Source organism: Artemia franciscana, chromosome 15, assembly GCF_032884065.1.
Source record: "Artemia franciscana chromosome 15, ASM3288406v1, whole genome shotgun sequence".
NCBI lineage: Eukaryota > Metazoa > Arthropoda > Branchiopoda > Anostraca > Artemiidae > Artemia > Artemia franciscana.
The window spans coordinates 10,625,344-10,638,343 of record NC_088877.1 but is presented as its reverse complement, the minus strand read 5'-3'; the positions used below and the strand labels follow the sequence as shown (position 1 = coordinate 10,638,343).

The 13,000-nt window shown below is 34.8% G+C and overlaps 1 protein-coding gene across 1 annotated transcript; it reads left to right on the top strand.

Moving 5' to 3' along the window:
• The first annotated feature begins 8 nt into the window (after positions 1-8).
• Positions 9-12,347, top strand: LOC136036034 (small ribosomal subunit protein uS12m-like). The gene is made up of 2 exons (XM_065717963.1): positions 9-233; positions 11,938-12,347. The coding sequence occupies exons 1-2, from the start codon at positions 47-49 to the stop codon at positions 12,318-12,320; spliced, it is 570 nt and encodes a 189-aa protein (XP_065574035.1). The 5' UTR covers positions 9-46; the 3' UTR covers positions 12,321-12,347.
• The last annotated feature ends 653 nt before the right edge of the window (positions 12,348-13,000 follow it).

Sequence of the window (13,000 nt, the reverse complement as noted above, 5' to 3'; positions counted from 1 at the left end):
GAATAAAACCTTAGTATGTTTTCAAGCAAGAAAGTCAAGATAAAACATGAATTTTGCAAAAAAACTTTTATCAGCTTGCTGCAGTGTATCCAGTTTAAAAGGATCCCTAAATAAATATGCTCAAGCTGCCGCCTTTGACAATATTTCCTCTGTCAAGCATAGACTGCCTTCCCAAATATCTGAATCGTCTCCAAGTTTGTTTACTTGTCCAGTTAGGAATTACAGTGTTCTAGGTTTGTACTCTTTGCAGTTTATTTGTTGTCGGTTAACTATTTATTTTGGTAAAAATGAAGAAATTTTGGTGTGTACTTGTTTACCTAAAGCATAACTTGCTTTGGTTTGGCTTAACAAAATAGACTAATAGCCTAGTATGATTAGATCCCCCTATCAATACTTACCAGTCTCTTTGAGATGACATTCACATTTTTCAGTTGGCTGTGTGGTAGTAGACATGAAGATGTATGGCTTTTCACTAGAGTGTATGCAATAGCCTGGCATCAAGAGCTGTTGTCTCTGCACAGTAGCAGAGACTAAATCTTGTTATTTCAGTGTCTTTTTATCTTCAGTTGACACCTTGACTACTAATGACTTGACCAAAATAACTTGACTAATTCAATACTAAATCTATATTGTGTAAAATTCTAGTCGAGTGACTTCTTGCTATCTGAAAAAGGGGTTAGGTTAGGAAAATGAAACTTTCAGGGATGGTTCTACAGGCTAAAGTACATCCCAGGAAGGTATCTTAAAGTACCCACCTCCACTCCTTCTCCCTCTAGAGAGCCCTGAAATTCACCTACATGACAGGTCTATTGCCTACCCATTGAAATTTTGACAAAACAACATTTTACCTTAATTTTCAGTTATCCATTGCTTTTTCTCTGCCTTTATCTCTGAAAATGCAATTCCTGTTATTCAAGTAGAATTTTGAGTCATATCAACATTTTGTTTTCAAAATTTAGGAAATGTATTTGTATATCTTTAAAACCTTATAAATTGGGATTGAGAAAAGTTGTGAAGCTGAAAGCAATTTTGTTGTAGGCCTACTTCATTCAAGCTGAAGATCTATTTTGTAAGGATTCACTTTTATAACACATATTTTTGAAGGTCATCAGAGGTCAGGGCCCTCTAGAAGGAGAAGGAGTAGAGGTAGGTATTTCAAAATACCTTCCTGGAACATACTTTAGTGAGTAGACCTATCCCTGGAAGTTTTATTTTCCTAACCTAACCTATTTCTGAGATAGCAAGAAGTCAATCAACTGGAACTTTACCCTATATTTGGTACCCCTATATTTACCTTTACCCCTATATTTAATAATAAGACACGTCTCTCAATGGTAATAATTTACAAAAATGTCAGTTGATCTTTGAATTAAAATGGAATAGTTATGGGCATCAAGTTGTGGCTAATTATAGAAAAAGCCAAGACAGATAGTCCAATTGAGTGAGAAGAAAAAAACTGGCGTTAATTCTCCAAATTCATTGCCAATATTACCATCTTCCACTTATGCTGCACCTCTCATGTCACTCTACAGTGCCAAACTAGAGTCAATCTGTTGGAGGGCCTCCCCAGCTTGGCATGCTGAGTTTTCAATCATAATTGAAAATTTCAATTATAGTGAAACATTTTCCATTATGTCACTCCACAATGCCCAACTAGAGTCAACCTGTGTATAATGGCTAACCAGGTGGGGCAATCTTGTTGTGTTTTCTTCAACTAAAATACCAAGAAAAAGTATTTCTAAAAATCTATGGGTGAGGGAAGCTATGAAGATTGGACCAAGGGGGGTCCTCTTGATCCAGTGAATGAAAATGGAAAAAAGATTATATTAATTCATGATAGGTGAATATAATTTTATTTTTCAATTTGCTTCAAACTTACAGGAATTGTAGACAAGAACAAGTAGACCTAAAAAACAAAATATTGAAATAGAAAGATCTGTGCACTGATTTGTGGTGCCCATGTTCTTTTTGTCTACTATTGGATTTGCACCTTACTGGACATGTAGAGTTACATTTTTTCTCTAATTAGCTTGATACTTCCAGGATATGTAGACAGTGTCAAGGGACATTAGTGAGAACAAAAACTTAGAATGAAAATTTGGTCAAATCAATCTAACCCCCAATTTGACAACTAAGTAGAGTTGTTTATAAGTAACCAATATATGCATTTATTTTATCAGACTAACAGTTACAACTAAACAATATGTGCAAAAGTTTATGGAATGTGGAGAGCTTCAGCCCTACTGAAGACTAGCATTTATTAGATTTGAATGTTTATGATTGAAAAATCCCCCTCCGCCCTATATCTCTCCTCCTGAATTTTATGGTAAAATTTTTATTAGAAAATTATGGGACATGACTGTGTGGATTGAACATTTTTCTCCTTAAAGCAAGAGCTCTGTGAAACACCAAAGGTAGGTTTTTAACCTCTTTATTGGACTTGTCTGGTTACTGGAACCTAATTGTGACCTATTAATGCTAGACATTCAAGTTCTGCATAAAATATAAAATTACAATCTAATATATTGGTTCTTAAGAAGAAAAAATTGAAAAATCTTTACAAATAATCCTACTATTAACCCATAATAAAACCATTTCTATCAAAGCACAAAGAAAATAAATTTAATGAAAAGAAAAAATTACTACCCCTCCCCCCCCAAAAAAAGGTTTGGCTAAAATGAAAACTCCAAAGAAGGAGAAATAAAGTTATTTAGTAAGTGAAACCCAAAAGGAATATGAATTACTATGATTGTGCAAAGGAAGTTAAAGTAGACAAACTGTTAAAAAAAATTATATGTGTACATCCCTCAACCCTAGTTAGAATAAATTCAACTTCAACCCTGTACAACCCCAGATTACACTGAAATGAATGTGGAAAATACTTTTGACCAAATGGACACAGGAAAAGGATTTTAAGAAAAACTATGGTGGAGGCACTTATGAGCTCCACCTACTCCATTTACAAACATTACTGAGATTTGCCTGAAATCATGTGGATATACAGTTCTGTCAAGGTGACATTTTTTCAAAAAACTTCAGGCTGTATCTATGATTTTTTTCTTTTTTTTGGGGGGGGGGGCAAAAATATTTTGTTTAGGGGCTAGGGGCTTGTCAAAAGAATGAGGAAGAAGGGGTTTTCCAGTGCCATTTTTGGGATTTTCCTTGCTGAAGTTCTGTATAAATGCATGTAAAAAAAAAAAAAAAATTTTTTTTTGGTTTACTGCGTTAATTTTACCTGAGTTAACACCATGGTTGTACCATTGTAATTGCCATTGCTGAAAATATTTGGTTCTTTGAGGATGATGAAAATGTATATAGACCTATTGGTCAATTTTTTGCATAGTCCTAGCTTGAGTTCTGCCTGAATGCATGTAAAAAAACTTTTCTTTGGTTTACTGCATTAATTTTACTTGAGTTAACACCATGGTTGTACCATTGTAATTGCCATTGCTGAAAATATTTGCTTCTTTGAGGATGATGGAAATGCATAGACTGTGTACAAAATTGCCATTCCCCCAGCTGATAAAAATGGTGTCTCGCCTATTAGTGAATTTTTTGGATAGTCCTAGCCAAAGTTGTAGAAAAAAAAAACAAAAAACAAACTTTTCTTTGGTGTACTGTGTCAATTTTAATTGAGTTAACACCATGGTTGTAACATCATAATTGCCTTTACTGAAAATATTTGCTTCCTTGTGGATGATGGAAATGCATAGACTGGGTCCAAACTTGTCATTCTCCCAGCTGATAAAAATTGTGTCTCACTAATTGGTGAATTTTTTGGATAGTCCTAGCTGAAGTTCTGTATGAACATATGTAAAAAAACAAAACTTTTCTTTGGTTTACTGTGTTAATTTTACTTGAGTTAACACTGTGGTTGTACCATTGTAATTGTCAATGCTGAAAATATTTGATTCTTTGAGGATGATGGAAATGCATAGAATGGGTCCAGACTTTCCATTCCCCCAACTGATGAAAATTGTGTCTCACCTATTCGTGGCTTTTTTTTGGATAGTCCTAGCTGAAGTTCTGTATGAACACGTGTAAAAAAAACCTTCTACTTCTAGTAGGCTTCCAAATTTCAAAAGCTGGAGATTTCCTAACTTTTTCAACTTTGAGGCCTGCTAGCATGTGGGCTGTGCAGGCAAGTAGTTGAACATTTCTTGGGGAAATGTTGGGGAGGGCTGGTACCTGCCCTCCAAGCTTCAATTAAATATAAACTCTCTCAATTCCTTTGGTCATTCACTCAGCAATCTACTGCAGAGGTCACCAATCTTCGGCTATTAATCCTAGGCAAATGAATAAAAATCATATCAATCTCTATTTTTTTCCAACATTCTATTGTCTACCATCATTTGTCCTTGTAGCTTTGCTGGCTTGAACCTCTACCTAAGACTATTGTATGGCTTTTGGTTGGATCCCCCTCAGATTGCACTGTATAATCAGATGTGTAAAGAAGGGCAATGTCCCCTCCACCCTCATAATCCTCTACCAACATCATTCCTTGATCAACATCTGTGCAATAATTTCATTTTTAACTTAGCATAGAAACTTGTTTTGCTGAAGATGTGGGTAAAAATTTTGCTTGCAGTTTAAAATAAAATAATGGTGTAGATCCTTGGCAAAGGTAATGTAAATTGTTAAAATAATTTTTAAATTTTCTTGAAAGTATGCTCCTTTAATAAAATGGAAATCATAATTTGCCTATAAGTAGACATTACCTTAAATTGCAGCTTAGCTATTAAACATTAGCTTAGACATAAACCTAATTTTCTTGAAGGAAAATAAACCTTTTCACAAAGAAGCTACACATACATTTGACAGATTGAGGCTCTAGTAGCCTATTTGTTAGTTTGTTTATGTGCTAGTATGTTGTTAGTATTTCCAGGTTCTTTTGTCTTTAAATTCATTGTCTTAACAACTACTATAGTTATCAAGAAGTGATCATTGATGACAGTTTGTATGTAAGTATATAGGAAAGGTGCAACACCTAATAAAAAACCATATTTTCTAAATACTTAGATAAGCTCTACACATATTTGGTATGGTTTTAGGAGCCCCCTTTCCCAAAATCTATTCCTTTCTTAGGCAAGTTTCTGCTTATTGGGCTGATGAAGCACTGTAATTGTTTCTTTCTCTTTTTTATGTATATATTACAGTCAATATTGATATTCAGAGCAGTCTTCATAATACTTGGTCTTTATAGAGAATGACCAATAAAATCAGGCAACTTGATCATTTTTTATTTATCTTTGACAATCTAGAATAATTTACTACATTGCCCAGTCATTATAAACATAGAAATTATTTCTTTTGTCAATTTAGTTAATTAGATAAAGAAAAAAAGTTTTTTCAAATGAAAGTAAGGAGCAACATAAAAATTTAAATTAACCAAAATTAGTTGGTATGTGACAGACCTGTCCCTTCCTTAACCCTTGCTCTTTATGCTAAAGTCTAAAAAGCTTTTTAAATAGGTTGTGTGCTTGAACAGCATTTCTTAGAGAGTTTTGACAAAAATTCAAACTTTAGTGTAAAGGGTAAGGGTTGATGATGGGACAGTCCCCCTCATATATGGAATAATTTATGTTTGTTTTAAGTTCTAACACAAGTTTAATGTTGCTAATAATGTGGGAGTTGGTTTTGCTTTTATCACATCTCCTATTGAATGATCAGCCTCCAAAGTTAATACAACCACCCCCTCTACAAAATCCTTATATGTTAGCAATGGGCAACTTGCAAAAGTTACAAACCTTGCCTTGGGGGCTATGGGTGATTTTTCAACCTCTAAGTTATAGTTATCTGAATTTTGGACTATTTTCAACAAAATGACTATTTCAGAAATTGTAATTGGATGCATTTGGGGGGGTGGGGCTGATTACCCTCTGATCACTTTCAATTCATAAAAAGAGAAAAAGAAATTTTAATTTCCAATATCCTCAGCCTCCTCCAAAGTTTATAGATCTATGCTTTCCTTAAAAACTTTATATGTTAATGATGGGTAATTAGGATAATTTATAACCATTTACCCCAAGAGCTGAAGCAGGGGGGGGGGGGGGGCTCAAACCTGGAGCCATAGTTATTTGACATTTTGACTATCTTGAACAAAATTGCTCTCTCAAAATTTTTATCTAATACATTTGTGGCAAAGAGGCCATGAGGGAAGGGAGGGTAACTAGTTGTCCTCCCTTTCCTTCTGACTCTGAAAAAGGAACTAGAACTTTCAATTTTTAATCAATTAAGCTTCCTCCAAAGCTTATATGACCATCACTTCATTAAAAACCTGATATGCTCCTGAGGCATAAGTTACAACTCTTGTCTTGGCATTTGGAGATTGTGGCAATCCTGAAGGCATTGTTATATGATTTTTAGACTATTTTGAACAAAATGGCTATCTCATAGTTAGATTTTATTAATTTGGGGAAAAGAGCATGGGGGGCTATTTGCCTCTAATCACTTTCAACTCTTTAGAAGGGCAATAGAACTTTCAATTAAATGAGGCTCTTTCAAAGTTTATATGGCTATCTTTTCTGTAAAAAACTTTATGCCCTTGAGGTATAACTCAAAATTCTTGCCCCAGAGCTGTGGGAGTTGTATCAACTCCGAAGGTTTTGTTATATAGTCTTTGGACTAAATTGAACACAATGGAAGATGGATGGAATAATTTCAGAAAAACAATTTGTGAAGTTGCTGATGGTGTCTTAGGGAAGAGTCCTAAGACTGCAACTAGGAATATTAGTGAAAAAGCTTTAGGTTTAATAGAGAGTAGAAGGGGTTTGTATAAGAATTATCTGAGTGATAGGTTGTATGAAAACAAAAGGAATGCAAAGAAAGTGGAGAAAGCATTAAAATATGAACTAAGGAGATGTAAAGTGGAGGCTATGGATAAAATTGCTGAGGGTCTGGAAGATGCGGCTAGACGGCATAGTAGTAAAATATTATACTGGCATGTTAATAAATCGAAAGGGAGTAGCCAATCCGAACTAGTCCCAGCTAAAGATAGAAATGGGGCCACAATTAGTGATAAGGAAGAAGTTAAAGAAAGATGGGTGGAACATTTTGAGAATGTGCTAAACCGAGATACAGTTACAGGAAAAGATATAGATGAAAATGAAAAAGTTTGTGATACCTTGGATGTGAAGGAATATTCGTTTTGTGAGGAAGAATTAGCAACAGTACTAAAAGGATTAAAAAATAAAAAGGCCCCAGGTGCTGATAGTATGATTAATGAGTTTCTTAAATATGGTGGCTCTGAGGTTAGGAATAAGCTACTGAAGATTATGAATATGATTTTTGAAAAAGGGGAAGTACCCAATGATTTAAGGAAAACCTTAATTACACCACTGTATAAGAAAGGTGACAAGAGTGAGTGTTGTAATTACCGAGGCATTAGTGTTGTCTCTGTAGGTAGCAAATTACTGAGTAATATGATACTTTTTAGACTGAGAGTTGGTGTAGACAAAGTTTTAAGGGAAGAACAATGCGGTTTTAGAAAAGGTAGAGGATGTGTCGACCAGGTTTTCATTCTTAATTTAATAATTGAGAAGTCCCTTCGTTGTCAAACACCTTTGGTCCTCAGTTTAATCGATTATGAGCAAGCTTTCGATTCTGTTGATAGAAGAGCGTTAACAAAGGTCTTATCGTTATATGGTATAGCAGAAAAATACATTCAAGTTATTTGTGCTATATACGAAAATAATACTGCTGCGGTTAAGGTAGGAAATAAGGTTAGCAACTGGTTTAGTATTAAATTAGGAGTTAAGCAGGGTTGTGTTCTATCCCCCTTTATATGGATCATTTTGATGGACTTCGTCTTAAGGAGCACAGGAAAGGCAATTGGAGACCATGGAATCAAATGGGGAGGAAAAACGCCCCTGGACTTAGATTATGCTGATGATTTAACCATATTAGATGAAAGTGTGAGCAAAATGAATGAATTTTTAGAGGTTTTGCGAGTTCAGGGTTGCTAAAATAGGCTTGAAAATTTATGTTAAGAAGACTAAGTCACTAAGGCTAGGAATAAGTGAAGATGAACAGGTGACATTAGGTAACGAAAAGATTGATCAGGTCGGGAGCTTCAGTTACCTTGGTAGCATTATTAGTAAAAGTGGTGGGAGCAGTAAAGATGTTAAAACTAGAATAGCTAAGGCTCAGGGTGTTTTTTCACAGTTAAAAAAAGTTTGGAAGAATAGAAAGATAAGTCTGCAAACCAAGATTAGAATATTGGAAGCTACAGTGATGACAGTGGTCAAATATGGCTCTGAAGCATGGGCGTTCCGAAAAGCAGACGAAAATTTACTGGATGTTTTCCAGTGAAATTGCCTACGGATTGTTCTGGGTACCTGGCTGACTGACCGTATTTCAAACAGTAGGCTGTACGAAAAATGTGATTCAATCCTGCTTTCTAGGGCTATAATGAAAGAAAGGTTGAGATGGCTAGGCCACGTTCTACAGATGAAGGATGACAGATTACCAAAGATTGTCCTTTTTGGCCAACTGTCTGGGGCTACACGGAAAGCAGGTCGTCCTTGTCTTGGTTGGGAGGATGTCATAAATAAAGATTTAAAGGAAATGGGAACTTCCTGGGAGGGTGTAAAGAGGGAGGCTTTAAATAGATTAGGTTGGAGGAGGAGCGTGCGTTGCTGTGTTGGCCTCAGGCGGCTTGGTGCTGCAGTGAGTTATTATTATTATTAATAGTAGTAGTAGTAGTTGAACAGAATGGTTATCTCAAAATTTGATTAAATGCATTTGGAGGAAAGATGGTGGGGGTGGCAAGTTGCCATCTAATCACTTGAATTTTAGAAAGGGAACTAGTACTTTCAATATCTAATCATTTGAGCCCCCTCAGAATTTTAAATAACCACCTCTTCCAAAAAAAAAACTTTTATGCCCTGGGGCATAACATACAACACCTTCCCCTGAGCTCTAGGGGGTCGTATTGATCCTGCTGTTTTTTATCTGATCTTTGCACAATTTTGAACAAAATGGCTATCTCAAAATTTTGATTGGATGCATTTGGCAAAAAACGAATTTTTTTGGGTGGGGGGGGGGGGGGGCTAGTTGCCCTCTGATCACTTTCGACTCTTAAAAAGGGGATAAATTCTGATTTCCAATCAAATTAGCCTCCTCTGAAGTTTATATAACCAACCCTTGAATGAAAACCAAATACCCCCCAGGGTATAACTATAGCACTTGCCCAATGCCCTTGGGGATTGTATCAACCCCTGAATTTTTGTTATCTGATCTTTGAACTATTGTAAACAAAACGGCTATATCAAACTTTTTATCAGGTACATTTGGGGATAAAAGGGTGGGGGGGCTAGTTGCCCTCCAATTACTTTTGACTCTTAGAAAGGCCACTGGGACTTTTAATTTCCAATTGACCGAGTCCCCTCTGAATTTATACAAACATCCCTTCCATAAAGTGCCTCTGGCGATAAAAAATAGTACATTGAAGTCTTATGGCCTTTACTATAGGCAACATTATAACATTACCTCTGAAAAACGTGGAACTATTAAACAAGGTTCTGGTAGGTATGCAGGCTAAGGGAGTTGTTTAAGTCTAGTCTTCTCTCTAAATGTCATGATTTTTAATGTTTTGTTAAGATTTCAAATCTTGTTACAATTTACACACTTCTTGTTACAATACATAGACATTAAAACATGTAAACATAGATTTTCAACTAATGTTACAGTTTGGTAAAACATATTCAGCTAAACCATAATTGTTTCTGTACAACCAGATAAATAGCAAAAAGGAGACCAAATAATTTACATCACAAAACGATTCCCTGGTGACTAGTTTTTTATCTTTCTATTTGAATCCATAATTCCAATGGCTATAATATGTCATTTCCTTTCTCAAGCTTTTGGATTTTGATCAGATTTGTTTGTTCATTGTAATTTTATGTTGTTTTTAGGTTTGACGTATTTTTTTTATATATTTTTTTTTGAAAACTCGTTTTTTTATTAAATTATATTAATATGAAGATATTATGTTGTGCTTAAAATGGAATCATGTAAGAATTCATAACTTGAATGTGAACTATTTAGCCCAAGGGTTCTTGAAGCCCTTGTCCATTCCAACATTGTTTTCTTATATATGTTATACTTCTTTCAAGTCAGGACCATTCCAAGATTGTTTGATGTATGGTAACATTTATCCTTTACTGTCAATGCCAGATATCCCCTGGGGATCAATACAGTGTCTTAAGTTGGCACCTTTTCCGTCCTTAATTGATCTTAATCATCTTAATTATTTGAGCAATGCTCTCTGCCGGGAGTAGGTCACACATATGTTGTATTTGTTGTAAAAAAAGGAACCTGAACCTGTGATACCTCTGCTGTAAATCTCAAAACATTATCTTAGATCAACTAGATGTTTTCCTAAAGAATTTATTAGAATAGTTTTATATAATTATTTGAATGATCATATGTTAAACAGTAAGATGTACAAAGAATAGAGTTAATCTTACATTCTATGCCAATTGTGAGAGAATATTTTGGTTAAGGATCTCAGGGTTTTAAGGATAAAGATTGACAGGAACTCAAAATTTGTGCATTTTTAGACCAATTCAAGCTTGGACCAAATAAAAAGCGTAGCGCTCTTGAATATGGTGGGAAGAGGCTTTAAAAATATATTTATAGGTCTGAATATAATAAGAGATGGTAAAGAGTGGAAGGAGAAGTATGTACAGATATTCTGGTCTCAGGAGACTTGGCTCTGTAATGAGATGTCAGTTACACCTTTTTTATTTTGTTGGTTGGTTAAAAATATAAGTAATAATCTTCAGTTCTTAGCTCTTATCCTGTCCCTGGTTATTGTCAGTACAATCGAGTGGCTTGTAATGTCGACCTATTTATTAGTTCTGTAGGTTCGAGGGATTGATAAAATAACTCCAACACGTTAAGATGAAAACTTGGACTGACCAAGAGTGGCTTTTAGATTGGAGTGGCTTATCAATATTGGCTTATAATATATTTGTTAGTTTTTCAAGTTCGAGGGATTGACATAACGACTCCAATACATCAAGACAAAAATTTTAGGATTGACCAAGAGTGGCTTATAGATTGGAGTGGTTTATGATATATTTATTAGTTCTCTAAATTCTAGAGATTGGCAAAACGACTCTAATACATCAAGACCAAAAATTTAGGACTGTCCAAGAGTGGCTTTTAGATTACTTTGGCTTATAGATAGTGGCTTGTAATATATTTATTAGTTTTTTAAATCTTGGACTAACAAAACAACTCAAATACATCAAGACAAAAAATTAAGGACTGATTAAGAGTGGCTTATAGATTGAAGTGGCCTATTATGTATTTATTAGTTTATTCTAGAATTAGTAAATTCTAGAGATTGAAAGAACAACTCCAATGCATCAAGACTAAAAATTTAGGACTGACCATGAATGGCTTATAGATTGGAGTGGCCTATAAAACGACTCCAACACGTCAAGATGAAAATTAGGGACCAGTCAAGAGTGGCTTATAGATACTGACTTTATTAGTTTTCTTTTGTCTTTGGGACTGACAAAACGATTCCAATACCTCAAAACGAAAAATTAAGGACTGATTAAGAGTGGTTTATAGATTGCAGGGGCTTATTATATATTTATTAGTTCTGTAAATTCTAGGGATTGACAAAACAACTCCAATGCATCAAGACTAAAATTTTAGGACAGACCACGAATGGCTTATAAAATATTTATTAGTTTTGTAAATTCTAAGGATTGACAAAACGACTCAAATACTTGAAGAAGAAAAGTTTATGACTGACCAAGAGTGGGCTATAGATTGAAGTGGCTTATAGTGTGTTTATTAATTCTATAGATTCTAGGGATTTGCAAAAACTCTTATCTATAAACCAACTCTTGGTCAAAAATTTTAGTCTGGCTTATAGATAGTAGCACACAATATATTTATTAGTTTTATGAATTCTAGGGGTTGACAAAAGGACTCCAATGCATCAAGATGAAAAATTTAGGAGTGACCAAGAATGGCTTATAGATTGGATGCATAAGACTGGGCCAGTAAAAAAGGATAGAAACAGACGAGAACCATTTGATGGAAAACCACAAATGAAGGGCGTAGTCCTGAAGACACTTATTAAGAAGCCCAAGAAGCCCAACTCAGCTAATAGAAAGTGTGTGTTAGTTAGGTTGACAAATGGAAGAGAAATGATTGCTTATGTACCAGGCGAAGGACATAACTTACAGGAACATAATATAGTTCTGTGTGAAGTTCATCGACTAAGGGATGTACCTGGTGTGAAAATCAGGTGCATACGTGGAAAGTATGATTTAGGTCATGTTATTAAGAAATAATATTGCTAATTAAACGTTTGTTCTAAATCTGATTTTCAATTCAAGATTTAACCTAAAATTCTATTTTAAGTTCTAGTTAGAGAGGTCTAGTGAAATCCTTGGAAGGTTTTCAGGTATGTGACTATCCACTTTGATTTTATTTTTCTGGTAATCTTAGATCTAGTTGATAATTTCAGTGTTAATTTTCTTATTTCTGGTAATTTTCGGTAATTTTATTATGTCTAGTAATTCCAGATCTAGTTGGGCTGTGTTGAATTTGCTTTGTTAAAGTTGTTTGCTAAACAACGACAAGTTCATAGTTGTTTGAACTGGCATGTTTTCAATGCTTATAAATGGCACTAGATACAACAGTTCTCTCTCAAATCAGCCCCTTAATGGCTCTATGCTGTTCCAGTGGCCAACTAGAAGCAGAAAAAAAAAGGCACGTTCATGCTACCTATGGTAGCACGAACAATTACGATGACAGATTTATAGAAGAATTTTGGGATGTGGAAGGACTAACTTCTGTAGGAGTTTTTTATACAGGAGTCTGTAGGAGCTTTTGTGCTTGAATGATGATACTAGTCCTTATGACATAGTACTCAACGAAGGTTAGAATCGTAGTTATGATGGCTCCCACAATGTCAAAACAATCGCAACACTGTTAATCATGATAAGGATATAATACCCAGTGACAGTAA